The sequence below is a fragment of the Meriones unguiculatus genome, chromosome 7 (genome assembly GCF_030254825.1).
Source record: "Meriones unguiculatus strain TT.TT164.6M chromosome 7, Bangor_MerUng_6.1, whole genome shotgun sequence".
NCBI classification, from domain to species: Eukaryota; Metazoa; Chordata; class Mammalia; order Rodentia; family Muridae; genus Meriones; species Meriones unguiculatus.
In genome coordinates this window covers 90,795,950-90,821,865 of record NC_083355.1, presented here as the reverse complement: position 1 = coordinate 90,821,865, position 25,916 = coordinate 90,795,950, and the positions used below count along the sequence as shown (strand labels likewise).

Sequence of the window (25,916 nt, the reverse complement as noted above, 5' to 3'; positions counted from 1 at the left end):
AGGAGGAAAAGAATTGATGTGATGAGTTTGCTAGCTGAGCTATTGTTTAATGAAAGCTGAAAATGAATGTCTTTAACTTTTTTATTACATGTAGTGTGTGTGTGTGATTTGACATAGTGCACATATGGCATCAGAGAATGGTTCTTCCACCATGTCGGCCCCAGAAATGGAACTCAGATCATCAGCCTTAGCAGCAAGTGCCTTAATCTGCTAAACCATCTCACTGGCCCTAACAGTGAAGACTCATAAGTAATATTTGATGGGCCACGCATGTGGGCACCTTCTGTTTAGGAGACTGAGGTAGAATGATTTCAAAATTTGGCATTTTAGCAAGACCTTGACTCAGTCTAAAAGTGGAAATGGGCAGTGGGAATGGCCCAGTGGTAGAGTACCTGCCCAGCCTGTGTAAGGCCTCGGGTTCAATCCCCAAGAACAGACACAGACACAGACACAATGGCAGGAGGGATAGTAGTGTATTTACATCTTCAATTCTAGCACATGGAGGTTCCTGGAAGTAGAAGAATCAGGAGCTCAAGGCTCATCTACATACTCAGTTTGAGGTGAGCCTGGGCTACATAGCCCCTGTCTCAAAAATCAAAATACAAATGATAAGGAGTTTTTATTAGTACAGCCCCTCATAAATTATGATGCTGTTTGGTCTTTGAGCCTGGATGGTTTAGTGGCTCATGGTAAAGAGAACAACAGTAACTTTTTCTACCACACACTTTTACATAAAAGTAAAAGAAGTTAGTCTTGGTATCATATTCATTAGTCATAGTCAGGAAGCTGCCTTCTTCCTGAATTTCACTTCATGACTCAAGTACTCTTGCTTACCTCCATGATGATAGTGGTATTTCCAGAAATTCCAGTAATAAAAATCATAGATATCTGATTGGTTGCAGAATTACCCTATGAATGCCTAAAAAGAAAAGGAGGGGAAGCCAGACCTGAGCCTTAACTTTTCCAGACTAACTAATTGCTCTCTGCAGTCCATAATACACTCAGCTATTGAGAGATTACTGTATGCTCCTCTGTTAGTGTATCTGCCATTTCAACAACTACTTTATGATGAAGTAGCTACATACCACTTAAACATTTCAAAGACGTTTACAGTATTACCAGATTTGAGAAAACTCACGAGAATAGTCTCTATTCTCATTTTATGAGAAAACCAACTCTATAGATGAAAACTCATAGGTCACACCTTAGATCTCTTGTTAATTAAGCCATTTATCAATAGTTGCTTTGAGCTTTAGAGCTTATGACATACCCTGGCCAGCTTTCGAGTTTGCTATCCACAGCAGTTGTGTAGATTGACTGGTAGCTCATGAGACTGCATTTTACCAACACATGAAGACAAGCTTAAGAGGTGGCCTACTTAGCATATTTCCAATATGCAAAAGTCAAATGTTTTTCTAAAACTTTGTGCAGATATCTTTGACCTGGCCCGTGTTGATGTCATCTCATTCAAAAGCACTGACCTGCTTTCTCTAGGTCTAATGTAATTATAATGAATGGAGGAGGATGTAACACGGAGAACACTAGATAGCTCAAGGCTACGAATAGATCCACAGACATGGTTTGCAGCCCTTGGAGACATCGCAGAGGCTGCGTACTCTAACATAAAAGCCAGGTTGTCGCAGAGGAAACAGCGTGTGTTCTTCGCAAAAGGAAGCTTGAGCTGAGCAACTGTGCCCTTGGCCTGCCTCATTACAGCCCCTTGTAGAAATCTATGTTTGTGAACCTATCTAGGCTATTGTGTCATTTGTTCTGACCTGCAAAAATTACTAAGAATAGAGTAGTTAGTTTTTAGTTAGGCATGAGCTGTCTCCCCAACCTCTGGGTTCTCTTCCTTTTGCTTTTTAAATTCTGAACTTTTCCTTACGTTAATTTTATATTCTGTTTCTTCTTAGATCATTTCAGGGACTGGGAAGATAGCTTAGTCAGGCAAGCAAGCATGAGGATCTGAGTTTGAACCCCAGCACTCATGGAAGTGTTGGCCCAGGTTGGGTAGCACAGACATTAACAGCAGTGCTGAAGAGGCAGAAACAAAAGGATCCCTGGGGCTCGCTGACCTAATCGTGGGCTGTGTTCCAGAGCAGTGAGAGACCTTGTCAAAGGAAGTAGACGTGTTTCTGAGGACCTGAAAGTTGTGTGGGCACCTGCACACACACACACACACACACACACACACACACACACACACACGCACACATGCATGCAAACACACACACACACACACACACACACACACACACACACATTAAGACAAATCCTTGAGAAAAGAAGGGGAAAAAAAAAGCAAGAGTAACTAAAGTTTTTTTTTTTATGCACCTTCTGTGTCTTTTTTTTTTTTTTCTTATGCAGAGATCAGTTGGTCTTTTAAAAGTCTTCATCACTGACATTTTCTAGATTGTCTAGGTTATCAAGTTGCTAGGTAAATTGTTACTTTTCAGAAGGCCTCACATATACACACTGTATTCATAGCATCTCAGTAGTTCTCAAGTCACCATTAGCATATAAGCATGTTAGGGAGTGTACCATCTACCCCTAGTCAAAGATGAATAAGATGTCTTGATTTTCATAGAGGCTAGTCCCTTGTTTTTAGATAACTTTTATACTTTTTTCCTTAAACTTTTAGGATTTCTCAGTGTTTGAGAGGCAGAGGCAGGTAGATCTCTGTGGGTTTGAGGCCACAATGGTTTACATACTGAGTTCCAGGATAGCTAAAAAGCTACATAGTGAAACACTGTCTCAAAATAGATAGATAGATAGATAGATAGATAGATAGATAGATAGATAGATAGATAGATAGATAGATAGATAGATATAAATAATGATAAAGTAAAAATAAATACCACCACAACAGAACAACCACTTCAGAATTTCGTATTCTATTCTTCTTGTTTGTTTTGTTTTGTTTAACGTGCTTCCCAGTTTTCTGGGAAAATAAAACTGACCCGGAAGGGCTGAAGCTTGTAACTTCATAGCAGAGCATTTGCCAACAGGAGCGAGGTTCTGGTTTCAGGCTCAGGGTCTCCTTTACTTGCCAGCCTGTAATCTGAGCCCGCATGTTCTTCTTTCCTTCCTTTTGGTTCGGTTTGGTTATGAAACAGGACTTCTGCGGGTAGGGCTAGCTGACCTCTTGAATCCTCTTGCCTCTGCCTCCTGGATGCTGGGATTGTCAGGCATGCTCCTCCATACCCAGCTTCCTTTAGTTTCTTACCATTTCAGCTCTTACTCCACATCCCTTTCCTCAGTAGTTTTCTTTCTTTAGTGGATTGTCCTAAAGATAAGATCTATTTTTTAGAAAAGCTTCTTGATGTCTTCAGTTCTGCCACCCTGGGTTTTGTGGATCCCGTTTAATAACTATCAATGCCTTGGCCTCTGGCTTTTCACTAAACTGCTTCTTTCAAGTCTTTCACATGGTTGCAGCGAGTCCATCACCCTGTGCCCAGACAGTTCTCCGCATTTGGCCCAGTCTGACTGTCCTTGAGATGTTGTTCATCTAGAGTATAGCGGATCGTACACTAACAACTTTCCTTCTCTCTGCCGAAACACTTCTTACTGTGGAGTCTTCTCTTCATGCAGCTCTCCCTAAATGAGGCACCCAGTGTTGGGGTGTGCTGGTGTTTCTGTCACAGAAGTGCTCTAGCGTAGGAATCAAAGGCAGGATCTGGAGCCACGTCTATTTAATTCTGCCCCGGGGACTTAGAGGCTTTGTGGTAAGCACCTACCTCAGCAGGAATGTCTCTACCAAAGAATATTTTGGACTTTGTAGGTCATGTACATTGATTGTCCTTGTTCCTCTTATCTTATCCTACTTCTTTATTAATAATTCCTTAAAGACAACAGGAATGCACCTATGTCAGGGCCTTCGTATTTACTATAACTCACGTGGAACACATGCCATCCCGACATATATATGCATGCCCCAATTCCCCTTATTCTTTGCTCAAAAGTCTCATCTAAATAAGGCATTTATTTACAGCTGTCTTAAAATCCACCCCCATTGTCTGTACACATACTTCCTTTATCTTTTCTAGCTTTATCTTTCTATTATCTCATTAGTCATTACATTTTACTTATGTGTTTATATGTCTCTTTATAACAAGTTCTCTGGAGACACAGATCTTCACTAAGTTTGTGGTGAGAATCTTAGTGCCTAGAGTACGAGGTGGTCTTTAATTTGTAGTCTACAGTATTCAAGTTTAGTGAATGAATAAATGATATATATATATCATATATATATCATATATATATATACTCTCAAGTTCACTCTATAGTACAAAGAACAAGCCAATATTAATTAATGAGATAATAGTATTAATTAATTATAATTAATGAAACATTACCAAATTGTTAACAGTAACAAATGCTGCTAAGACAGAAAGGAAATTTGAGTGTGAGAAATTATAATGAAAACTTTCTGGAGATAACACCTAGGCCAAGATTTCAAACTCAGTTTTGGTTAATTAAGTTGGCAAAGAATAGAAACTTTTAAGCTGGGCAAATGGCACTCTGGGAGGCAAAGGCAGGTGAATCTATGTGAGTTCGATGCCAGCCTGGTCTACAAAGCAAGTCCAGGACAGCCAAGGCTACATAGAGAAACCCTGTCTCAAAAAACAAAACAAAAAGAACTTTTAATGAAACAACCATTAGACATAGATCCAACCTCAAATCTGGGTGGAGGGGGTCTTTCTATCCCTTTATCATTTTGAAGATTAGACACATACTTATTCAGCATGCCATTTTCCCCAAATTCAGATACTGAGCTGTGGACTTCAAGGCCTTTCTCTTGAAATTTTACATAAAACTTAAAACAACTGAATCCAAGTTTCCTGTGGGAAGAAATGGTCTCATTTCTTGCAAGGCACACTGCATCATGATTGCCTGGCCAGTATGCCACTATTACTCTTTGCTGATTGAGTATATGTGGGTGGAGGTACAGCTTTGGGAACCTCGCAGTGCCACGTTTGCTGCCCTGGCCTTGGCATTTCTTTACTTTGACTTACTTGAGAATGTCTGCTTACTCTTTTTACTGTTAGCTGTCATATGCTACCCAAACCATCATGTATCTAAATATCAGTTTTGTTTATGGCAATGTGAGTTTTTATCTCATTAGTCATCTTGGGAATCACTAAATTTTAGATTTAGACAAAACCCCAAGATGTGAATCACAGTCTAAAATATTGGATAGGTTATAGACATAATAATGAATGATCTTTCAAAAGATTCAGTTAATGATTACGCTCTAGAAAAATCTTCAGAGAATAGCCCACCATATTTGTCTTTTAAAATCAAGTTTTATTAGAACAAGACTGTGCCCATTTGTTCACTTGTGGCTTCTTTTGTGCTATGGTGATAGTTGAGTAGTTGCTATGCAGATTATACGGCTGACAGTGCCCAAATTATTTGCTCTGTGGCCCTTCACAGAAAAAGTGCCAGTCCTTGACTTAAGCAACTAAAAAACATATTCCTGGAAATGTAACTCATCTCTTCTAGCTTAGCATCAGTGTGTAAGATGAGAGCAATGGAAGGCTCCTCTAGTCTACAAAGACCAGCCTGTTGTGTTCATTGGTTTTCACTTTATTTTAAAGTTATTCCTGCTTAGTCACTCTGAAGGGTTAGGGATATAGCTCAGTTTGCAGAGTGCCAGAGTGGTGTGCATAAGGTTCATTCCCATACAGCATACACCAGGCATAGTAGCACCCTCCTGTAATCCCAGGATGTTAAGGCAGGAAAATCAAAGGATCAGTGCCAACTGCTGCATAGAGAGTTCAAGGGCAGCAAGACCAAAGGAGTCTCTGTCTCCAAAACAGACAAACAAGATTTACAAAGTGTGTGACTCCTAACTGCCGTCCCCTGGGATCCAGTGCCCTCTTCTGTTGAACAGATGTACCCTTGGACAAAACACGCATACACATGAGATACAGAAATAACTCTTAAAAAGAAACAGCATTATCTTTTGCCAAGTGTGATGGCATACTTCTTTAATCCAAGCACTTGGGAAGCAGAGAGAGGAGTATCTCTGTGAATTCAAGGACAGCCAGGGCTATATAAAAGACTTTCCCCGCCCCCAACTCCCAAAAAGAAAGAATTCCTGTGTATTCAGTTGTCGGCTCAACCCCACCTAGCTGGACGCTTAACATGCATACCTTAGACTTCTTGAAATCTCTAAACTGTGTTTTGTGTCTCTTCTCTAGCTCAGCTAGAGTTACTTTGTCACTGTGAGGCCGGAGAGGAGCCCATCCCCTCCCTATACTATGTAAAGTCTCCTTTTCTAGCTCAGCCAGGGTAGCTCAACCCTGGTTTTCCCCCACCTTGGTCTCTTTCTGGCTTCATGTACACTGCTCCAAAGTGATGTTTCAGAATGCAAATCTAGGGACTGGAGAGATGACTCAGTAGTTAAAAACATTTGCTGCTCTTCCACAGGAACCAAGTTGAGCCCTTAGAACCTACATCAGGCAGTTCACAGCCACCTGTAACTGCAGCTCAGAGGATCCAGTACCACCTCCCGACATCCACAGACCCATGCACAGACATATAGGTGGAATTAAAAATAAGGATTATTTTTTAAAATGCAAATCTGGTGAAATAGCTCAGTGGGTAAAGGCCCTTGCTGCCAAGCCTGGTGACCTGAGTTTAATCTCCAGTTTCCCCCAAGTCGAAGGGAAGAACTGACTCTGGCAAGTTGCTCTCTGACAGTACGCACACAATGAAATGTGATAAATAAGGCCAGAAAAGCAAACCAATTTTGTTGTGTTTAATTCTTTCAGTAGCTTTCAGTTGCTCACAGAATTAAGATCCAGTTCCCTAGAAGACTTACAAGGCCCTGCATGATGAGGCCTTTTGTCCTGTTTTTCCCCTGCTGTTTCTTGGCCAGTCTACTTTCAACCTGTACTGAAATATTTTCAGTGTCCCAGACCTTTGTACCATTTGCCTGGATGTCTTGGACTACTCTCTTCCATTTGGCATGTCTATGCCATTGCTCTGCCTCCCTAACCCTACCTAAGGGCATCTAGAAGAACTATCTCAGGACTTAGTTTTATCTTTTTGGTATAGCTTTCCACAGTCCCACAAATAGATGTGACTGTCTCTCTCTGCATCATTGTATCTTGTTTTCCACTCCTCTCTAGCACTTATTATTGTATTATTTATGTTTTCTTGAGTATCGCTTTTCAGTGGTCTGTGAGGTCTTCTTGTATTTGCAGTGGCTAAAAACTTGCAGACACTCACCTGGCATGTGGTGGTAGCAGTGGAGGTGGTGAGCACAGAGTGGGTCCAGCAGCTCGTTTAACTGAGAGTGTGCTTCCACAACCAGGATTCCTGCGCTTGGGGATATGGAGAGGGGAATGGCAGTTCTGTTATTCCCGTCCTAAAAGCTGCTGCTCCAAGTTTAGCATCAGATTCCATTTTGTCTGTACCTCTATGACAATCTGATAGCCACTTTCAGCCTTTGTGTATTGTTTTAGTTTGCTTATCTCCATAAGCAAGAAAGGACATTAAGTAGGGTTACATTCCCTCACAGAGGAAGTAAGTTCTCAGTGCTCTTGTTTACCACTCAAAAGAAAGGTCTTTTTCTAGCCACTTAAAAAGAAGAGAAAAGGGGCTGGAGAGATGGCTCAGAGGTTAAGAGCACTGGCTGCTCTTCCAGAGGTCCTGAGTTCAATTCCCAGCAACCACATGGTGGCTCACAACCATCTATAATGAATCTGTCGCCTTCTTCTGGTGTGCAGGTGTACATGCAAAACACAACATTGTATACATAATAAATAAATAAATCTTTAAAAAAAAAAAGAAGAGAAAAAAGCTGGTGATGGTGGTGCACGCTTTTAATTCCAGCACTCAGGAGGCAGAGGCAGGTGGCTCTCTGTGAGTTAGAGGCCAGCCTGGTCTACAGAGTAAGTTCCAGGACATTCAGGGCTACACAGAGAAACCCTGTCTCAAAAAACAAAAACAAACAAATAAAACCAACCCTTATCTTCATTGTAGTATTTAAATCATTCTATGCCCTCAAAATGTTTCCATGTGTTTAATGTCAAATTAAAAGTAAGCTAAATCGGGGCTGGAGCAATGGCTCAGCAGTTACTGAGTTCAGTTCACTGCACTCACATAAACCGTTCACAGCCGCCTGGTGTGCAGACAAAACATCTATACATAAAATCTGTAAATAATTTTTTTAAAGACTGGATATGGTGGTACCTGCCTTTAGTCCCAGCACTTGAGAGGCAGAGGCAAGTGGATTTCTGTGAGTTCAGGGCCAGCCTGGTCTACAGAGTGAGTCCAGAACAGCCAGGGCTGTTAACACAGAGAAAACCTGTCTTAAAAAATAATTAACTAAATAAAAATTAAGCTAAATCTTGAGGAGATAAATCTTGAGGGTTTTTAAAGGATTGTTCATAGAATAATGGTTTCTTGCCATTTTTAACTGAAAATTTCAGGTAACCAAGGGTCATACCAGTTTTCAGAGGATAACAGAATGGTCAGCATACTGACTGAGATTTATCTGTTACCCTCCATACCTGTAGAAGCTTTTTGTGGTGTAACTCCTTATGTCTTTAATATTATCTGACTCTTCATTTTCTCCACTGATTTTTTTTTTTTTAATGGGTGAAGAATCTAGTTGTAAATTCTTTGCCCTTTTTGGAATGTGTTACCTTTTTTTTTTAGTTTTATCTGCCCCTTCTTCCTGACTTAATTTATCTTATGGTTTTGTTCTGTGTCTCTGAAGTAATAGCTTTGGCTTGTTTTTTCCTGAATGTCTCTGCAGTTTGGTTGAGTATCTGGCTGTGAGCATCCATTCTGAACTTGGACTTCCTCTCTCCTTGTGACTGTTTGGAAGACAGAAATCAGTATTTTCTGAAGAAGATGAGTTTTGTTTTTTTTTTTTAACATTATGTGTGTATGTGTCTCCTCCCTCCCCCTTATCTTTTAAAAGACGGGAAAGAAAGCAGTGAAGGCTGTTCTGTGGGTATCGGCAGATGGGCTCAGAGTTGTGGATGAAAAAACTAAGGTAAGAGTTTTGTGAGTTTATATGTTACTTCTCATGTCATTAAGCTGTTGTAGTAGCTCTATAATATCCTGCTACAGTGTCCAAAGTACAGCCCTTTGAGAGACTGTTTTAATGTCCAGGAAACTAATTTAGTGACTCATTTACTTTATGAAAAAAAAAAATCTCTCAATATTTTGTTCTACATGATGTAGCATATTTCACGTAACCCAGCATTAATGTTTAATGCTAAGATATGAGTTCTATTTTTGTTCTGTTTAATTTTTTTCAGATCCTTGAATATAGAAAGTGATGTTTCTTTTACTAATTTTTTTAGATTGATAGACCACATCTTAAATTTGCCCTTTAAAAAATTTGTTGCTTAAAAAAAAATCAGGGCTGGAGAGATGGCTCAGAGGTTAAGAGTACTGTCTGCTCTTCCAGAGGTCCTGAGTTCAATTCCCAACAACTATATGGTGGCTCACAACCATCTACACTGGGATCTGATGCCTTCTTCTGGTGCATGCAGATAGAACATTCATATGTGTAAATAAATAAATAAAATCTTTTTTTAAAAAATCACATTTTAGAAAGTGATAAATAAATTAGCCAACTGAAAGCCCAAATGAAGTGACAGTTTAAAAAGCACTAGAGGTAAGATTTTACTTTAGGATTTAAACAATATTCTGGGTAGCATCTCGTATTTAAGACAGTGACCCTGGCCAGGAGAGATGGCTCAGTGGTTAAGAGCACTGGCTGCGCTTCCAGAGGTCCTGAGTTCAATCCCAGCAACCACATGGTGGCTCACGACCATCTATAATGAGAAAGCTGATGCTTTTCACTGTAGTTGGAAATTGATTTGTCCTCTGGTGGCTACGCTACTTGTAGCACCTGCATTTGTGAATTTTGTTCTTTCCACTGTTAATAGTAACTGGTGAATTGGTTGGTTGGTTGGTTAGTCGGTTGGTCAGTCAGGTGAAGACAAGTTCTCTCTATATAGCCCAGTCGCATCTGGAAATCACTATGCAGCAGCCCAGTTTGGCCTTGAATTTCCATTAGTTCTCTTGTCCTAGCCTCCCAAGCACTGGGATTGCAGGCATGAGCGGACATGCATACTGCAATTGGCAGCTTGTCACTATTGGATCCATTTTCCTATCTTTATATTTCACCTATTGTCAGGGACTAATACAGTGTTGGAATTAGTGCTTATGACAAGACCATGCCATGATTTGCACAAAATAATATAGATATAGAAGTCTGAACTTTAGGTCCTAACCTTTCTTTGAACAAGAAACTATATTGCCCCACAATGATGCATGAATCTCTAGCATACAGAGAAATAGAATGATTCCATTAGAAATAGAAATAGAAATATGATTCATTCTCACAGAGAAAGCAGAGATCCCACCCCAAAAATAATATAGAAGAAGCAGAAAAAACTTGTAAAACAGGCATTATGTAACTGCACTGAGCTATGTGAAAGGAAAGATGCTACTATTGAATAAACAACTAGATAATCTCAGAAATTATGAAAAAGCAAATAAAAATTCTAAGGCCTGGCATGGTGGCACACACCATTAATCCCAAAAGGATCTCTGTGAGTTCAAGGTCAGCCTGGTCTACAAAGTGAGTTCCAGGACAGCTGTAGCTACACAGTAAGACATTATCTCAATATTAAAAAAAAAAAAAAAAATTACAAAAAAGGAAAGAAAAAGAGAAAATTCTACATCTGAAAACACAATACTTAAACTGAAAATACTTGAACTGAAAAATTGCCACTGGATGGCGATTGACTTGGTTGAAAGGGGGAAAGTACAGAACAATACGTGTTACCATTCTAACTTACGTAACAAAGATAGTGAGGAGTCACATATCATATGTCTTGACTGTATTAGCAAATAAAGCAAGAGTATTAAACATTGACTTATGTAAGCCTGCTGTCAGATGGTAACAACTGTAGAAGAGCTCCAAACTAGGACCAACTGACACACGTACTTTAGAGTGTGGCGATGAAGTGAGGGAACCATGTGACCAAAGTGCTGCTTCCTAGTCAGGCTGCAACCTGTGGAGGGATTTTGCCTTGCGAAACATCCCATGCTGCTTCCAAAGAGACCAGATAACCTCATAAGCCTTCTCTTTGTGCTTCCATTTTCTAGGACCTCATAGTTGACCAGACAATAGAAAAAGTTTCTTTCTGCGCCCCTGATAGGAACTTTGATAGAGCCTTTTCTTACATATGTCGTGATGGCACCACTCGGCGCTGGATCTGTCATTGCTTCATGGCTGTCAAAGACACGGTAAGTCCAAAATGCTGACATGAGGATTCTAGCCGAGCTGCTTTCGGCTAGTATTAGCAAAGCAGTTTCCACTACGTTTTTGTACGTGATGCAAGGGCTGTTCATACAAGTCCCTTCTTTATAAGATTTTATTTAAGTAATTCTCACTCTTAGTCTGAGCCTGTGATCGGGAAATCACAAAGCAAAACAATTGGCTAAGATCCAGAGTCATTAAAGTGATGAAGAGATGCCCTAGTGAGCTCGTTGGATGATACCCTGGTTCATTCCCCAGCACCACAAAAAAAGAAGAAACCAAAGGACGAAGTAGGGTTGGGGGCCACAGCATGTCACCATGTTACTACGCTTTAGTTGGAGCTTTTCATCAGTAAAGGATTTGCAGGTTTTGAGGTTTTTCTTTGTTTTTGTTTTTTTAAAGAATTGAGTTTATAGATGGGTAGTTGTATCTCATATCATTGATCCCAGCACTCGGAGGCAGAGGCAGGCAGATCTCTGTGAAATCAAGACTAGCCTGGTCTATAGAGTGCATTCCAGAATAGCCAAAACTACACAAAGAAACACTGTCTAGAAAAACAAAAAGCAAACAAACAGAAGTTTCTCTGAGACCATAAAAGTAATAAACATACTGAGAAGAGATGGAAGGATCTGAGAGCATCTTTGCCCTTATAACAGCTCTGCGTGGATACACATGGGCCTAAGAGCTTCAGTGTCCACCCACCCTAGTTGTTCTCCTTTTTCATGATTTCACACCCTGACCTTACACCCTAGAGGTAGAGTAAATCTGCCAGTCTTTAAATGTGCAGCAAGAGGTCCATGGTTATGTAATATCTTACATACAATGAACATTTTAGACATCACTTCCCCTTTCCATAGCTAATATAAAATCCAGTGAACTGGCTTGTTCACAGCTGCCTACATAGTACGATTTTGAGAATGCCACAAAAACCTCTGTTCCCAAAGAACTCTTCTCACTATGAACGATATCAATAGTTTTATACCAGTTCTTAGCTTTTTTATTCTACAGTAAGGATGTGAAGAGTAGCCCTGACTCTTCACATTAAGCATTTGGATTGCTTAACTTGCCAGTTGAATGTATCTATAAAATAATGATTGATTTATGTAAGCTCCATTCTCTTGCCACACACAAGCAAATCAGTTTCATTTCTAAGTAGAGCATAAATGAAAACTTGTTTGCACTTTTACCTGTGTGGTTGGGAGGGGTAACTGTGAAAGAGCTAGAAGATAGAGAAGGCATGAAAGAAAGGCTACTGCTGCCAGCATTAGAAAAGAGAGACCAGAGCAAAACTCCTTCACTTGAGTCCTGTTTTTGTCTTTCTGTCTGTTTGTTTCTGAGACAGGGTTTCTCTGTGTAGCTTAAGCTGTCGGAACTCACTCTCTAGACTAGGCTAGCCTCAAACTCACAGAGATCTGCTTGCCTCTGCCCTCCAAGTGCTAGGATGAAAGCCATGCGGCACTGGGCCCAGCACTTGAGTCCCTTTGAATCCAGAGTTGTTTTAAAATCTGTCAGTCCTCCACCCCATGTTAGCGTGTAGTCGAGCTCCTGAAATCCCTGCCTCCCCAGTGGTTTCTTAGAAGTGTCCGGCAGGTGTTCCTGTTCCCTGTTAAGAAGCAACGGGGGCTCAGGGGTGAACAGCGAGCATTGTTTCTGCAGAGAACCCCAGAGTTGTCCCCAGCACCCACCCTGAGCACCTCACAACCTCCTGAAACTTCAGCTCCAGGGGGTCCAACACCTCTGGCCTCTGAGAGTGCCTGTGTTCATACACACACACCCACACACATGCACACGCACTAAAAAATGGAAGGGAAGTTGGAGGCTTGACTGTAAAGACACTTTGGCATGTTAACTTAAACTGGAATTGCAACAGCTGAATTTGTCTGTAGTTGTGCTGTACCTCTCACAGAGCTTTCAAACCTCCTCTCTGCAGGGGGAAAGACTGAGCCATGCCGTGGGCTGTGCTTTTGCGGCCTGTTTAGAGCGCAAACAGAAGCGGGAGAAGGAGTGTGGAGTCACTGCTACTTTTGATGCCAGTAGAACCACTTTTACAAGAGAAGGATCATTCCGTGTCACAACTGCCACTGAACAAGCAGAGAGAGAGGAAATCATGAAACAGTTGCAAGATGCCAAGAAAGGTGCAGTGCGTTCTACTGTGGTGTGTTCGTTAATGCAGGTTTTCCCAACAGGTTTATATTTGAAGCTGTCAGAGACAGGTTTGCTCCAGACAAAAGGAACCCTTGGGATTGCATTCCTAACATGTGCAGGGTCCTGGACTCTGCTTTCACTACCCCCGTGCCCCACCCACACCATACACTCAAGGAGAGCTCCCTTAGCAACACATGAAGACCTTAAGGACAAAACTAAAAATCTTACAAAAGTGCTTTCCATGTATGCTTTCCATTATAGTAACTTCCTCTGGGGAAGGTGAGAGAGCAGTTCAAGAAGCTGCAGAGGAACATCCCTTTGCTCTCTGCCCATCCTGGAACAGGATGCTTCTGTCACAAATACCATCAGACTTATCATCTGATAAGAAGCATGAGTCCCAGGGTTTAGGGATCCAAAAGGAACACTGGCTGTGATGCTTGCTGAGAGTTAATGATGCAGTGCTGGTTAGAGCTAGTATAATCCTGAGTGCTTTAGTCACAAAAGCCTATGGCTTTGGGGATGTTGCATGTGTCTTTGTGTGTGTGACGTGAGCACTTAAATGTTTATGTTTTTACATTTGTATGAATACTCAATGTGTGAGAGTGAGCAGAAGCCCAAGGCCAACCTCAAGAGTCTCTTTTTAAATTTTAGATTCTGTGTCTGAAGGTTTTGCCTGCCTGTATTTCTGTGCACCATATGTGTGTCTGGTGCCTTCAGAGGCCAGAAAACCTATTAGATTCCCTAGAGCTGGAGTTACAGATAGCTCTAAGCCACCATGGGGGTGCTTGGAATTGAACCTAGGTCCTCTGGAAAAGCAGCAAAGACTCTTAACCACTGTGTCATCTCAATAGTTCCCAGGCCATCATCCTTTCAGCACAATCTTTTCAAAAAAAAAAAAAAAAAGCCCTAAGCCCTTTTAAGATTATTTATTTATGCTGGGAAGTCAGAGACAGGAGATCTCTGAGTCTGAGGCCAGCCTAGTCTATAGAGTGAGTTCCAAGACAGCTAAGGTTATACAGAGAAACCCTCGCTCAAAACAAAACAAAACAAAAACCATTTACTTACTGTGTGGGTATTTTTCTGTTTGTATGTCTGCACACCACAAGAGGGCATTGGATCCCATGGGACTAGAGTTATTGTTTGTTGTGAGTTGCCAGATGGCTGCTGGGAATTGAACCTGCACCCTCTGGAAGACAGCTGGTACTCTTAACTACTGAGCCATCTCTCCAGCCCTGTGTGTTCATTCTTAATTTACAAATCACTACATAGGAATAAAAAATGATCCAAGGAAAAATCTAATATTTGTGTCTTAGTAGAGGATAAAGTAACCAGGGTGTTGTTAAACCTTTATCTGTCAGAGTGTGTTAGATTTGAACATGGGAAATAAGAGAATTTCTGAGCTCTTGGCTTTGTTAGCTCAGGATATTTGAAGGTCACTGTTGAGATCTAAGGTCTTTTTCTTTGGTTTTCTCAAGCTGAGACAGACAAGACAGTTGTTGGTCCATCAGTGGCTCCTGGCAACACTGCTCCATCCCCATCCTCTCCCACCTCTCCTACCCTGGATGCCACTGCCTCTTTAGAGATGAACAATCCTCACGCAATCCCACGCCGCCATGCACCAATTGAACAGCTTGCTCGCCAAGGCTCCTTCCGGGGATTTCCTGCTCTCAGCCAGAAGATGTCACCCTTTAAACGCCAGCTCTCCCTACGGATCAATGAGCTGCCTTCCACCATGCAGAGGAAGACTGATTTCCCAATAAAAAATGCAGGTAATGTGCTCAAGTCCTGAGTGAGTCACCCTGTCTCTCTGAAGCTGTTCTAGTGTGTGTCATTTCATATGAGACCAAGCAGGGCCATGAATAATTAATTTCTCTTCCATAAGTAGTTAACAGAGCCACAATGGAATTTCTAACCTGAGCCACAAGGTCTATGGTGTGCCAGCCTATTTCCAAATGGCTAGGGTTCCAGATTTCTATTCTTACTATGCTGCATAGGTTCCTGGAAAATTAAAATAGATTTTAGCGACATTTACAGGCTAATGGCAGCACTGTCAAGGGAACAATTTGGTAAGTGTTCTTATGTTTGTGGGAGGTTGGCTTCATAGGGAAGAAACTCTAGATGTTTCTCCTATACAAGCTAAGGTCTATTGTTCATCAGAAGCAGGAGGTTGCTAGCATTTATTAGTAACCTCTGTGTGCCCTGAGCCAGCCTATAAGCGCTACAGCTAAAATGTTAGATCTGGTTGATGCTTTTATTGGCCCAAATATACTTCCCTCAGAGACGTCATGTTATCTCTACAACTGTACAGGAGGGAGGTCTGGCTCAGTAGGTACTCCTACTGACAACAGTATGAAAGTACAGAGAAGACAAATAAAACTAAGCTTAAAGAACAGTTGGAGTTAAGTGGTCATGGGAAGTCTTTTCAGCTTTCAGCACCCTCAAGACAGAAACTCCAGATGCTTACAGGTACCTTGTTGCAGGCTCCCTCTGGAGCAGATGAGACATTAAAATCTTTTTCTTTTCACAGGTGAGCAGAAGTTCAGTACACATGATTTATTTGCTCAGTAATAAGGAAGTGTTCTCAGAGTTTACACACACACACACACACACACACACACACACACACACACAGGATCTCCAACTTGTTAGGACCCAAACTCTGTGGGCAAAAGCAATCTTCCTGCTTGTCTTTCCAGAATTAGAATTAAGAGTCTCTACCATCCTACCTTTCAGTTCATGTTTCTTTGATACCACAGTTCATATACTAGGAACTTTAAAGAAGATTAGAGTACTGGGCAGTGGTGGCACACGCCTTTAATCCCAGCACTTGGGAGGCAGAGGCAGGTGATCTCTAAGTTTGAGGCCAGCTTGGCCTACAGAGTGAGTTCCAAGACAGCCAGGGCTACACAGAGAAACCCTGTCTTGAACTGCCCCACCCATTCCCCCCCCATAAAAAAGAGAAAGAAAGAAAGAGGGGGGAGGAAGAAAGAAAAAAAGAAGGAAGGAAGGAAGGAAGGAAGGAAGGAAGGAAGAAAGAAAGAAAGAAAGAAAGAAAGAAAGAAAGAAAGAAAGAAAGAAAGAAAGAAAGAAAGAAAGAAAGTTGTTCTGAGTGCCCTAATTCATTCAGGGAAAAGCTTTTGTATCTAGACTTAACCCTGTTTTTCTGAGACTTGTTGTCAGCTCTAGAACTTGATTGGGTGAGAGTTTCTAGGAATGTTGAAAGGCAAATAGGTTGCGGAGATCTTCCAGAAAGACCCAGCAAACATCCTCACATTAAAAAATAAACAAAACCCCTCAAATTCCCAATAATCTAACTTAATGCATGAGTTACTGATGTTTTCTACTTCCTTTTCTAAAAATTGATGTGTTCATCAATTAATTTACTGAAGCTGATTGTGTAGCCTGACAGTTGAGACTTGTCCTTCTTCAAGGAAAAGAGATAAAGTAAACAATGTCAGCTCAGGCTGTTCTGTCGTATTTCAGGGTTTCTCTGCTTTCTGTCTAGAACCACTCTATTTGCCTTGCAGTGCCAGAGGTGGAAGGAGAGGCAGAGAGCATCAGCTCCCTGTGCTCACAGATCACCAGTGCCTTCAGCACACCCTCCGAGGACCCCTTCTCCTCTGCCCCAATGACCAAACCAGTGACATTGGTGGCACCACAGTCTCCTGTCTTACAAGGTTGGTGACCTCTGACCTCAGTTTTTCTCTTTAAAACTGATCATGTTAGCATGCTGCTCGTGAGCTGGAGCATGGCACCCTGAGCTTGCCATTACCCTCATCTCCCCGTGCAGCCACGTCTTCGGGCTTTGTTCTGCCTCTTGTCTTCTACACTGTCATCGTTTGGCATGTCTTCTCCAAGTAAGAGTTTCTGTGGCTTCTGACCACTACTTTATTTTCTCTTGACTAAAGGGTCCGAGCAGCCAGCCAGCTTTACAAACGAGCAGCTGTCAGGATAGGTTCAGGCTCTGTGCCATGTAGGTAGTGATTCCCCACCAAGGACAATTTTTTGCCACCTCATGGAAAATTTGGCATTCATTGGGATGGAGATATTTTGGGAGGGGACGTTATTATAGCATCCGAAATACTGCCAAGCATCTTTCAGCATGCAAAACAGCACCCACAACAAAGAATTATCCATCCCAAAATGCCAGTGGTGTTAACATTGAGACCTGGACTCATCTCTCTACTGAGAGAAGTTTATAAAGTAGAAGGCTTTTTTTTCTGGCTCAGAGGTTCATTTTGTGGTCTATAGCAAGTGTCCAAAAATTGGCCTTTGCAACAAGAGTTAATGCAGGGTTAGAGTCATCTATCTCCCCCTTCCACCAAAATGCTAAATTAAATTCCTAACTCATAAGTCAGTATATCACTGGCCCCTAGCGTAAAGCTCCAATTATTGCTCATTCCCATTTCTTTTGAGAGCGAGGAGAAGGGCTGCCCTGCAGGACAATGCTGTAACCTCTGGAAGAAGCTTCTGTCCACCTTAGTTTTGGTTCTAGGTCTCAATCTCGGTCTCTTTAAACGTAAATGCTTATAATCGTGTGCTTTATATGATCACACAGCTTTTCATCTACCAGACATTTATAGAATAAGAAAAAATAGGCTTCATATATGGAGCACCTAACAGTGCCTGCCCCAGTGGAAAATGCTCACGTGTTGTTTTATTTAATCCTCAAATAGCTCTCTGAGGCAGCCATTACAGAAAAGAAGAAGGAAGCTCAAAGAGCCTAAGTGGATTGCACAAGCTGTACAGCTGGATTTAAATTCGGGTCCAGTTCCATCCCCCTGGCCCTGTCTGCTTACAGGGCACCAGGTAGAAAACCCAAAGAGCACAGTCCTTTGTCTTTAAGGGGCTTCCCATCTACAGCTGAGGTATTTTGTGTTGTTGTTTGATAGCCCCAGGTAAACAATACCATCACCCGAAGTGTGGCTGTCCAGTCCTGAAGAGGCAGAGTCCATGCTAAATATGATGGAAGCTGGAGGACAGACTTCTAGAAACTGATAAAGGACTGAAAGGGACAAGAGTTAGGAGCTCTGAGTAAAAGGAAATGAGGAAAGAAAGGCCAGCACTCTGGATATTATGAATATTACATGGGGAAAGAGACATAATACTAATTTTTTAGTAAATGACAAATGTAATAAAGTAAATGAAAACACATACAATTTGATTCATAACCTGTTGTATAGGCATACTGTGGACCTCCTTATTATCCATGGTCTCTGTTTCTGAAATTTCTATCATCTCAAGATATTAAATAGAAAATTCCAGAAATAAAAAATTTATAAGTTTTAAATAACTTTATTACCATATATTCTTAGAATAATTGTTATTAACCCCTCAGTGTGCCTAGCTTATAAATTAAACTTTATCCTAGGTTCAAGTGTATAGGTAAAAACACAGTATTATTCAGGGTTTGCTACTATCTGGTTTTAGGCATCTGTAGAACATCTGGAAACTTATCCCCTAACCCCAAGCTTATGAGACTTTTGAGAGAATTAAATTTGGAGATGTAAAATACTTTTAGCTTGGTGCCCAGAACATAGTAAGAATCTATTATGCATAACCCATTATTATTGTTGGCCTCATTTGATCTTCTGGAAAATTGTAGACCGAAATACTTTATGTAATTAAGCCAAAGCCTAGTTACATGAATAGCCATGCTCAATTTAATTTGAAATTGTATTTATTAGGTTTCATTTCCTCTCTCGTGTACATATTTTCGTAGAGCAGTCATTTGACAGTGTCTTTTTGTCAGAAGGTACATGTGCGCACTGCAAGATAGCATGATCACCCAGCACCGACTGATCTGTCTTGTCTCTTCCACCAGTTTTGTGCACTGGCCTGACTGACCCATCTCCATGGGTAGCTTGGACACCCTGCATGAATTAACTCCATCAATGTTGTTTGCTCCCATTGTAGCTAATGGCACTGACTCAGCCTTCCATGTGCTTACTGCTAAGCCAGCCAATACTGCCCTAGCACCTGTAGCAATGCCTGTGCGTGAAACCAACCCTTGGGCCCATGCCCCTGATGCTGCTAACAAGGAAATTGCAGCCGTACATCCGGGTAAGGTGGCCACAGATGTAGACTCTGGAAGCAGGTTCTACAATCAGCCTGTTACCTAAGTGAGGACTACGAAAAATATATTCCTTTCTAGACACAAGTGGCTGTGAAAAAAAAAAGGCTATAAAACTTTTGGGAACGAAAGAAGTAGATGGACATTCTAAGGACTGTGGAACCTAGCTACTGTAGAATTTTAATAAGCCACCATTTCCTGCCCCACCCCAGAGAACCTTTTTACTGGATTTTAGCAGTAACACAGCTGCCTATAAATGGACCTGCATGGCAAGTCCATCAAAAGTGCCACAAAGAACACTTTTTTTTTTTTTAAACTAGATTTTCTGGGGTATTTTGAGACGTAGTCTCATCAAATAACTGTCACGGAAATTCACTCTGTAGACCAGGCTGGACTTGAACTCAGACCTCCTGCCTGCCTCTGCTTCTAAGTGGTGGGATTAAAGGTGTGCACCACCACTGCCAGCTTATGTCTTTTGTTTTTTTTGTTTTTAATTCTACATGGTTTTAGTTTTAGGTTTTTAAGACAGATCCTTGTTCTGTAGGCAAGTGTTGTGTAAACTCTTGGTCCACCCGCCTCAGACTCATTGTTCTGGGAATGTAGGCATGCACCATTGTTCAGCTCCTTGACCCAGAGTGTCAGAAGCCAATTTCTCTACTGTGGCTGCACTGTGGCAACAGGACGGGTTCTGACACCAGTCAGCTGCCTCGGTTCAGGGCATTTGAGCCTCAGCATGCCTTAAGATAACAGCATGTTCTGACAGGTTCTACTTGTCACCAGAAACAGAGCTCCTAAGCTGGTGACGCATCAGTCCCTCTACCAGAACCACAGTGTCCCATCATGGGGCCTTATTCCACGTTTTAGGATCATTCGCTTAACCAAGGTTATCAAGTGAGAAAGGCCTCTAACTCTCGCCCGTCTCTGTCTTCTTGGTTCTAGGGGCTGAGTGGACTCAGTCTTCTGGCGCTGCCTCTCCAGGTCTCTTCCAGGCTGGCCACAGACGCACTCCCTCTGAGGCTGACCGTTGGTTGGAAGAAGTGTCAAAGAGTGTCCGGGCCCAGCAGCCACAGGCCTCAGCTGCCCCTCTGCAGCCTGTTCTCCAGCCTCCTCCACCCACTGCCATCGCCCCTCCAGCACCGCCTTTCCAAGGAAATGCATTCCTCACCTCTCAGCCTGTGCCAGTGGGTGTGGTCCCACCTCTGCAACCAGCCTTTGTCCCTGCCCAGTCCTACCCTGTGGCCAATGGGATGCCCTATCCAGCCTCTAATGTGCCTGTAGTGGGCATCACCCCTTCCCAGATGGTAGCCAATGTGTTCGGCACTGCAGGCCATCCTCAGGTCACTCATCCCCATCAGTCACCAAGCCTGGTCAAGCAGCAGACATTCCCTCAATATGACGCAAGTAGTGCTACCACCAGCCCCTTCTTTAAGCCTCCTGCTCAGCACCTCAACGGTTCTGCAGCTTTCAATGGTGTAGACGATGGCAAGCTGGCCTCAGGAAGCAGGCATGCAGAGGTCCTTCCAGGCACCTGCCCAGTGGATCCTTTTGAAGCCCAGTGGGCTGCATTAGAAAGCAAGTCCAAGCAGCGTACCAATCCCTCCCCTACCAACCCTTTCTCCAGTGACTTACAGAAGACGTTTGAAATAGAACTTTAGGCAATCTCTGTGACATGTGTTTTTATGTACTTAGGCGAGGGCAGGGGGTGGAGGGCAGAGGAGCAAAGGGACTTTGCTTTCCTGATCAGTACACTTTTCACTAATCCCAAAGGTCCCAAGGAGCAAGTCCAAGCACAGAGCAGGTGAGGGGTGATGTCCACAGAAGTGAGGAAAGTGTTCCCGAGAGGACTGCCCTGCAGCTAGGCTAGAGAGTCAAGAGCACACTGGCCCCTCCCCTCTCCTACCTTACAAATCTCTGGCACAGAGAGGCAGGAGTATCTGAAGAGGAATATGTATTCAAAGCACATTTACTGGAATATAAAGCATAACAGGAAGCAAAACAATCTCCCTTTCTTTTTCGGGCCAGGCACCTGTCCCTCCCAGTACTGGCCGGTCTTAGCCCGGAGAACAGTGTGGCTTGCGCTCAGGCTGGGAAGCACGGCAGGCTGTGCCGCTGGGCTCACAGGAGACCACATCAGCAGCAGCCCAGCACAGCCGTATTATGGGAGAACGCTGAGCTTCCATTTGAGTAACAGAATAAATATTATAAATATATATATATATCAAAAAGCCAAAATCTTTATTTTTATGCACCTAGAATATTTTAAATAGTTCTGAATATTAAAAATATGAGTTGTAAGTAATCTTGCCAAAAGTGAGCGGGTTAGTTGTAAGAAATTGTACATAAGATTGATCTATCATTGATGCCTGTTGAAGTGAAAAAGAGGAAGGGTTGGCAGTTGTAGGCAGGAGCCCTGGCTTGTTCGCGATCGCTCATCGTACCTAGCATATTGCAACAACAATCACACTGATGACCAGTCAGTCACTAGGTTGTAGTTTTAAGTAAAAGAAGTGTTGTCCTGGTTTTAAACCTACGGTGAAATTCTGATGTCATTACCCTAATGGAGTCAATCTACGCTCTAGAGAATGTGTATTATCTTTCATGTATCATTGCAGTTTCCTTATGTTATACTTTAGCATTAAGGTGACAATGACATACTCCTATCCAGAGAAGGGAATGCAGGCTGTTGTGTTGGTTTGTAGTGTGGGTCTTAGTAGGTTCTGTCCTTGAAGTTTTGTTCCCGTAAGTTTTACAGGGATGAGGATCCTGATTTTATGCGTTCTGTGTGTCCGTGTCCCCTTCAGCCCCGCTGGGAACAGAACATCCCATGCCAGTTGCAGCTACTTGACCTCGGGTAACAACGTGAGATCCCATCCCATTTTTACTTTTGAACGTTGGCCTTACAATCAAATGTAAGTTATATATACATATATATATTTGTACTGATGAGAATTTATAATCTGCTTTAACAAAAATAAATGTTCGTGGTAGAAGCTTTTGCCCATGAAGGGCTGTTCTTATTTGTAAATGAGTCTACAGTTTTTTGTTTTTTTTTTTTTTTTTTTTTTTGATCTAATTCTCTCTCCTGCTGATTCCTAGCTTGTGACTGTAAAGTTTTATTGGGACAAGTATATCCGTAAGTTTCACGGGTGCACCTTGGCTCCTGATCTGCAGCCACAGCAGAGAAGCTGGAGACCCCTGGTCCCAGCCCAGGGGTGGACTGGTGCTGTGTGCATAGAGACAGGGTCTCACGAAGTAGCCCTGGCTGGCCTTCAACTCAGAGGTCCACCTACCGCTGTCTTCCAATCGCTGGAATTAAGGGCTTGCACCACCAAGCCTGACAGAGCTTTGGATTAATATTCAAATTCCCTGAGGAGTAGCTCAGTGGAACAGTGTACTGAGCATGCGTGAGATCCCACACACATGCACACAAGCCATCTAATACCCAGCCTGTTCATGGGCCAAAAATCAAAATTTCAGTGGGGAGGATCCCAGGTTGTGCTTTAGATTTTGAAGAGTTTATTTACTCTGTATGGAATAAGGTTAAATACCCTGGTCTGGAGTAGCTCACACCTTACCCTCGACTTAGCCCTCTGCTTCTGCCTGCAAACAGCTGGTACCAAGAGGTTTCTCAGCTCTCAGCCTCTTTCTTTTTTGAGCAAGGTAGCTTGAGGTGCCACCTACACATGCTGCTTTGTTTTTCAGCCTATGTCAGGACTGTGGTTTCCTAGTTTCCTTTGGTACTAGGACCGTCTTCTAGAGGAGTTAAAATGGAGAGCCCTGAGAGCTCACTAAATCCAGGCCTCTTCCTCCATCATTAAGAAATCAGAGGTTCTGAAAGATGAAGGATGCCTACTACTAAAATCACTCCCCCGATTGTCACTGTTGCACCCACATCCTACCCATGCTGGGGTGGGTGGGCTGTTTACTTTGAGACAGGGTTTCACTCTGTGGCCCAAGCTGGCTCCCAGTGTGGCATTCCTGTTTTAGCCTTCCAAGCATTGGCATTACAGGCATGCACCACCACTCCCAGCTACTGTTTAACTGTAGACTCTTAAAGTTGTGTGTGTGTGTGTGTACACAAGTTCTGCCTTCCACCAGTGTGGTTGCAGGGGACACACTCAGGGCATCAGGTTTGGCATGGAGTGCCTCTACCACGGCGCCATCTCACCAGCCCCCAGCTGCTGTTCTCAGCATAGTCTGACTTTTCTCTAGCAGCAAATATTCTTCTCCACAGATTCCCATAGGAAACATGGCTCTTTGCTGCTCAGAGTGGGCCAGTGGGCTGTGTAAAGGAGTGAACCTTCCCAGCCTGCTTTGTAGGGCGGCCCCAGGAGGTAGCACCCCTGCACTGTAGGTCTTACTCAGTTTTCTCACACTCAGATTGTAAGGCTATCTGGCTTTTTCACCCCATGCCCCTGCACTGAGGCCGTATGGTTGTATTCCACCTTGCCGAGGGCTTTCCCAAGCATCACACTGTGCGTTCCACACACAGTGTGGAACGATGAAAAGGCCTGAATGACAGATCACCCTCTGACCCAGGGACACTGGGCTCACACAGAGTTCGTCTGACCGAGTAGTTACCACTCCCCTCACTGGCACACACCTCCCACCCAGCCTGATCTGTAGTGTGCCGAGTGGATCCTCTGTAAAATTGAGCATCCCTCACCAAAATCAAACGTGCTTTGAAACCCAGACATTTTTGAAGGCTGGCATGGCATTTAGATGTTTCAGGCTTCAGAGCACTTGAATTTTAGGTAAGAGATGCTCAATTAGTAAAGTCTACAAATACTTAAAAGTTTAAAAGTACTTTGGTCCTAGGCGTTTCAGAGAAAGGGTCCTCAACACAGCAGAAACTGTAGAGGGGAGGCATAAAGGAGCAGTTCTGTGTAGGCAGTTTCCTCCTCTTCACAGCAGCCTGGAGTCTTAACAGACAGACCCTGCTGAGGACTATAGGGGAGGCTGGCATGGCAGCTGCTGGGGCTTAACTCTGCATTTCTGAGAGGGCCATGTCTTACCATCCCTCTCCCCGCCTCTGCTAGGCTTCATCCCTGCTGCCAGGCAGGCTGAGCATTGGGCTGGACGCGGGAGCAGCTGGCGCAGCAAAAGCTGGAGTAGTATTCATTGCCACAGAGCTGGGCCTGCAGAATCAAGGCACAGTTGGCCAGCTCCGGCTGGTCAACGCACTCCCTGCCCAGGTCCCCGGACTGAGCCGCTGGTGCTGCAGAACGACAGGAGAAAAAAGGGCTGAGGCAGCCGTCCTGCTGCGGCTTCTCATGCTTAACCACGCGAGAAGGGACGATGGCTTCCACCCATCACCCATTCACTGCTGCCTCACCAGCAGTCCTCCTGTGAGCCTTACCTGTGGCCTCAGCCCAGTACACAGCCTTTCCCAGACTCCCTGCCCTACTGTCCAGAGCTTAAGAGCCACGTGACAGCTGTGTTGGCTCAGATTGGGAAGAAGGGTAGGTAGGGTCAAGTCTTAGGAAAGCTGGAAGTCAGCTAGAGCCATTGTCTCCCTGTTGCCATTGGGTTCCTCCAGCCTCCCGGCCTGCCTTTGTTCCCTGTCTTACCCGGTTTGCACCTGAGAAAGTATCGAATCTTCAAAGTTCTATTACCCGTCACTCTAAGGCTATTGTCAGTTTCATTCCTCTGCCTCATCGCACGGTTAGCCTCTGTCCCCACTGTCCCTACAGCCAGGCATACAGGGCTAAGTATAATTTCTCTATTCCTTCAGAAGACACCATGAAAAGACCAGACCACCCGAGTGGCCTCTGAAAGGTTTGGCATTCTCACCAGCATCACCAGAGGACTGGCTCCCTGCACACGTGGGGTAGCCAATCCACATGTGCATGCTGTTTTTCTCAAACTCTGACTTTGATTTCAACTAGTAGCTGTTGCAGCCCCGGGCTATCGGTGGTGGTCCCATTGGGCAAATTTCTCAACTCTTGGAGCCTCTGTTTCCTTCTCTGAAATGGAGAGAATGAAAGCATCTGCCTCGAGGGGGCATTCTAAGGACTCTGCTGAGATACGGTGCATCGGTTTAAAACAGCTGGGCTGGCAGCATAGGCCTGTAATCTCAGGAGGCTGAGGCAGACCACAGCTTCGAGGCCAGCCGAGGCAATTCAGTGAGACCTTATCTCAGGCTAAAAGTACTAAAAAGAGGCAAACGGGTATAGTTCAGTCATAGAGGGCGTCACACACACAAACCACTTAGAGCAGCAACCAAGGCATGTAATAACCATGGCAAAAACTTGAGTGCTGTCTTGACCCCACGGCTGTGTTTGCCCTCCAAAAGTATGGCAGGGACAGAACGTGTGACAGACCATCTTACGTCCGTACAGCATTTCCTGTCCTTCACTCAACCCTAAGGGACAAAAGAATTCAGGTGCCCTCCTT

At 43.3% G+C, this 25,916-nt stretch overlaps 2 protein-coding genes across 12 annotated transcripts in view; one reads left to right on the top strand and one right to left on the bottom strand.

The window, feature by feature from the left end:
* Numb (NUMB endocytic adaptor protein) overlaps positions 1-22,510 on the top strand; it is a 107,721-nt gene extending 85,211 nt beyond the window's left edge. For 5 of the 8 annotated variants that reach the window (XM_021653576.2, XM_060387830.1, XM_060387829.1 and 2 more), the window contains 7 exons: positions 8,942-9,016; positions 11,149-11,289; positions 13,233-13,437; positions 14,923-15,216; positions 16,975-17,124; positions 19,364-19,510; positions 20,460-22,510. In XM_021653576.2, the coding sequence (XP_021509251.1) occupies positions 8,942-9,016; positions 11,149-11,289; positions 13,233-13,437; positions 14,923-15,216; positions 16,975-17,124; positions 19,364-19,510; positions 20,460-21,175 (1,728 nt within the window). In that variant the 3' untranslated portion in view covers positions 21,176-22,510. The remainder of the gene's footprint in view (positions 1-8,941; positions 9,017-11,148; positions 11,290-13,232; positions 13,438-14,922; positions 15,217-16,974; positions 17,125-19,363; positions 19,511-20,459) is intronic. The other 3 variants (XM_060387832.1, XM_060387833.1, XM_060387834.1) reach the window with 1 other exon arrangement.
* Positions 22,511-24,293: 1,783 nt separating this feature from the next.
* The window catches only part of Papln (papilin, proteoglycan like sulfated glycoprotein), a 31,470-nt gene continuing 29,847 nt past the window's right edge, over positions 24,294-25,916 (bottom strand). For all 4 annotated transcript variants that reach the window (XM_060387826.1, XM_060387828.1, XM_060387827.1 and 1 more), the window contains one exon: positions 24,294-24,738. In XM_060387826.1, coding sequence (XP_060243809.1) covers positions 24,563-24,738 — 176 coding nt within the window. In that variant the 3' untranslated portion in view covers positions 24,294-24,562. The remainder of the gene's footprint in view (positions 24,739-25,916) is intronic.